At 60.9% G+C, this 2,617-nt stretch overlaps 1 protein-coding gene and 1 gene segment (V, D, J or C); both read left to right on the top strand.

The window, feature by feature from the left end:
* Positions 1-706, top strand: part of LOC104127475 (Ig heavy chain Mem5-like) — a 5,121-nt gene extending 4,415 nt beyond the window's left edge. The window contains exon 6 of the mRNA XM_035895674.1: positions 665-706. Within this exon, the coding sequence (XP_035751567.1) occupies positions 665-706 (42 nt within the window). The remainder of the gene's footprint in view (positions 1-664) is intronic.
* Positions 707-1,221: 515 nt separating this feature from the next.
* LOC104127474 lies at positions 1,222-1,815 on the top strand. The segment is given in 1 exon segment: positions 1,222-1,815. A coding segment is annotated over 1 exon segment (594 nt).
* The last annotated feature ends 802 nt before the right edge of the window (positions 1,816-2,617 follow it).

Genomic DNA, 2,617 nt, shown 5'->3' with positions numbered 1-2,617 from the left:
TCCAGGAGGGGGTTGAAGATCTCCAGAGAAGGAGACTCCACAGCCCCCCTGGGCAGCCTGGGCCAAGGCTCGGGCACCCTCAAAGTCAAGAAGTTCTTCCTCATATTCAACTGAACCTTCTTATGTTTCATGTTATGTCCATTGCCCCTTATCCTGGCACTGAGCACCGTTGAGAAGAGTCTGGCTCCGTCCTCGTGACCCCCAGCCCTTGAGATATTTGTACGTGTTGATGAGATCCCCTCTCAGCCTTCTCTTCTCCAGGCTGAACAAGCCCAGCTCCCTCAGCCTTTCCTCCTAGGGGAGATGCTCCAGTCCCTTCATCATCCTAGTTGCCCTCCTCTGGACTCTCTCCAGGAGTTCCTCATCTTTCTTGAACCAGGGAGCCCAGAACTGGACCCAGAGCCCCAGCTGGGGTCTCACCAGGGCAGGGAAGAGGGGGAGGAGAACCTCCCTCGCCCTGCTGGCCACGCTCCTCTTCATGCGCCTCAGGATGCCCTTGGCCGTCTTGGCCACCAGAGCTCCCTGCTGGCTCATGGCCACCTTGTCGCCCACCAGGACCCCCAGGTCCCTCTCAGCAGAGCAGCTTTCCTGCAGCTCAGCCCCCATCCTGTCCGGGTGCATGGGGTTCAACCTTGCTGGGGGTCCCCTCTGTCCCCTCATCCAGGCCATGGATGAAGAAGATGAACAAGACCCGGACGAGCACTGAGCCCTGGGCAGCCCCACGAGCTCCCAGCCTCCTACCAGACCCTGCCCCGCCGATCAGAACCCTCTGAGCTCTGCTCTGCAGCCAGTTCCTGACCCACCTCACTGTCCACTCATCCAGCCCACACTTCCCGAGCTTCCCTACGAGGATGTTATGGGAGATGGTGTCCAACGCCTTGCTGAAGTCAAGGGAGACACCACCCGCTGCTCTCCCCAGATCCACCCAGCCGGTCATGCCATTGTAGGAGGCCATCAGATTGGTCAGGCATGAGTTCCCCTTGGTGAATCCATGCTGGGTACCCCTGATGATCTTCCTTTTCTCCACTTGCTTGGAGAGGAGACCCAGAATGAGCTATTCCATCACCTTTCCAGGGACAGAGGTGAGACCAACTGGCCTGTAGTTCCCTGGGTCCTCCTCTTGCCCTGTTGAAGACTGGAGTGACATTGGCTATCCTCCAGTGCTCAGGCACCGCTCCTGATCTCCAGGACCTTTTGTAGATGATGGAGAGTGGCTCAGCAATGACGTCTGTGCTTCCTCCCTCCCGAGGGTTGTGGGCGGCCGTGCAGGTGGTCGAGTCCGGAGGGGGTGAACAGAAACCCGGGGGGTCCCTGGCCCTCCTCTGCCAGGCCTCCGGCTTCACCCTCAGCAACCACTACATGCAATGGGTGCGACAGGCGCCCGGGAAGGGGCTCGAATACATCGCGTATATCAACAACGGTGGTGGCGAATACTACGCGCCGGCTTTCAAAGGGCGCTTCAGGATCTCCAGGGATGACTCCCGGAGCACGCTCACGCTGCAGATGAGCAGCCTCAGGGACGAGGACACGGCCACCTACTACGATGGTGAAGCGCCCTTTGACAGCCGGCGCGTAGGCTGTGCTGCTACCATCGTTGTTAATAGCTGCGACCCTCTACCGCACCAGACCCAACATCCCCGCCCTGGGTCCGCAGATCCCAGCATTTTCCCGACACCCCTGCACCCCCATCCCACACCCGGACCCCTGTCACCAGCCCAGACCTTTGCTTGGTGCCCAAACCCTGGGCTCTGGAGCTTCTGCCTGCACATGGGGAAGGGTTTTTGGCTCACTGCAGAGATTCTGGGAAGGCGCTGAGCTGCTGGGGCACAGTGCCGGGATATCTGGGCTGGGGGCAGGGGTCTGGGCTGGGTTTTAAAGGGTCTGAGCTGTGTGCAGGGGTCCCAGCTGGGGGCAGGGGTCCAGGCTGGTGCAAGGGTCCAGGCTCAGGGAAGCATCCAGGCAAAAGCTCTCGCCATCGCGTAGTGTTCCGGGCTGGCTCCAGAGGGTCCGGGCGTGGTGCAAGGCACTGGGATGGGAGCTGGGAGGTTGGGCTCAGCGCAAGGGGCCTGGAGTGGGTGCAGGGGATGGGGAAGGGGGGTCCATCCCCAGAGGAACCATTCCAGGGAGGTGTGGAGCTGCTGGGACACAGCGCAGGGGTGGCCAGGCCCGGGGCAGGGGCATGGGCTTCATCCAAGGGTTTGGGCTCAGTGGAGAACGTGGAGGCTGGGGGCACCGGCCTGGGCTGGGGGCAGTGCTCTAGGCTGTAGGAACGGATTTGGGTTTGGTTGCAGGGGTCCAGGCTCATGAGAAGGTTTTGGGGGAAGTTTCTAGGATCTGGAGACCAAGTGAAGATATATTGGGGCACGGTGCCGTGCTCGGGGCCACCACCATAAGCACCAGCAGCTTTCGCGCAGTAGTAGGTGGCCGTGTCCTCGTCCCTGAGGTTGCTCATCTGCAGCGTGAGCGTGCTCCGGGAGTTGTCCCTGGAGATGGTGAAGCGCCCTTTGACAGCCGGCGCGTAGCTTGTGCTGCTACCACCAGGGTTAATTAGTGAGATGAGCTCAGCCCTTGCCAGGTGCCTGTCGCACCCACTCCATTTGGAAGCTGCTGAAGGGGA

Source organism: Egretta garzetta, unplaced genomic scaffold (assembly GCF_000687185.1).
Source record: "Egretta garzetta isolate BGI_Z169 unplaced genomic scaffold, ASM68718v1 scaffold1206, whole genome shotgun sequence".
In the NCBI taxonomy this organism is placed as follows: Eukaryota; Metazoa; Chordata; class Aves; order Pelecaniformes; family Ardeidae; genus Egretta; species Egretta garzetta.
This window is presented reverse-complemented; position numbering and strand designations above follow the sequence as displayed.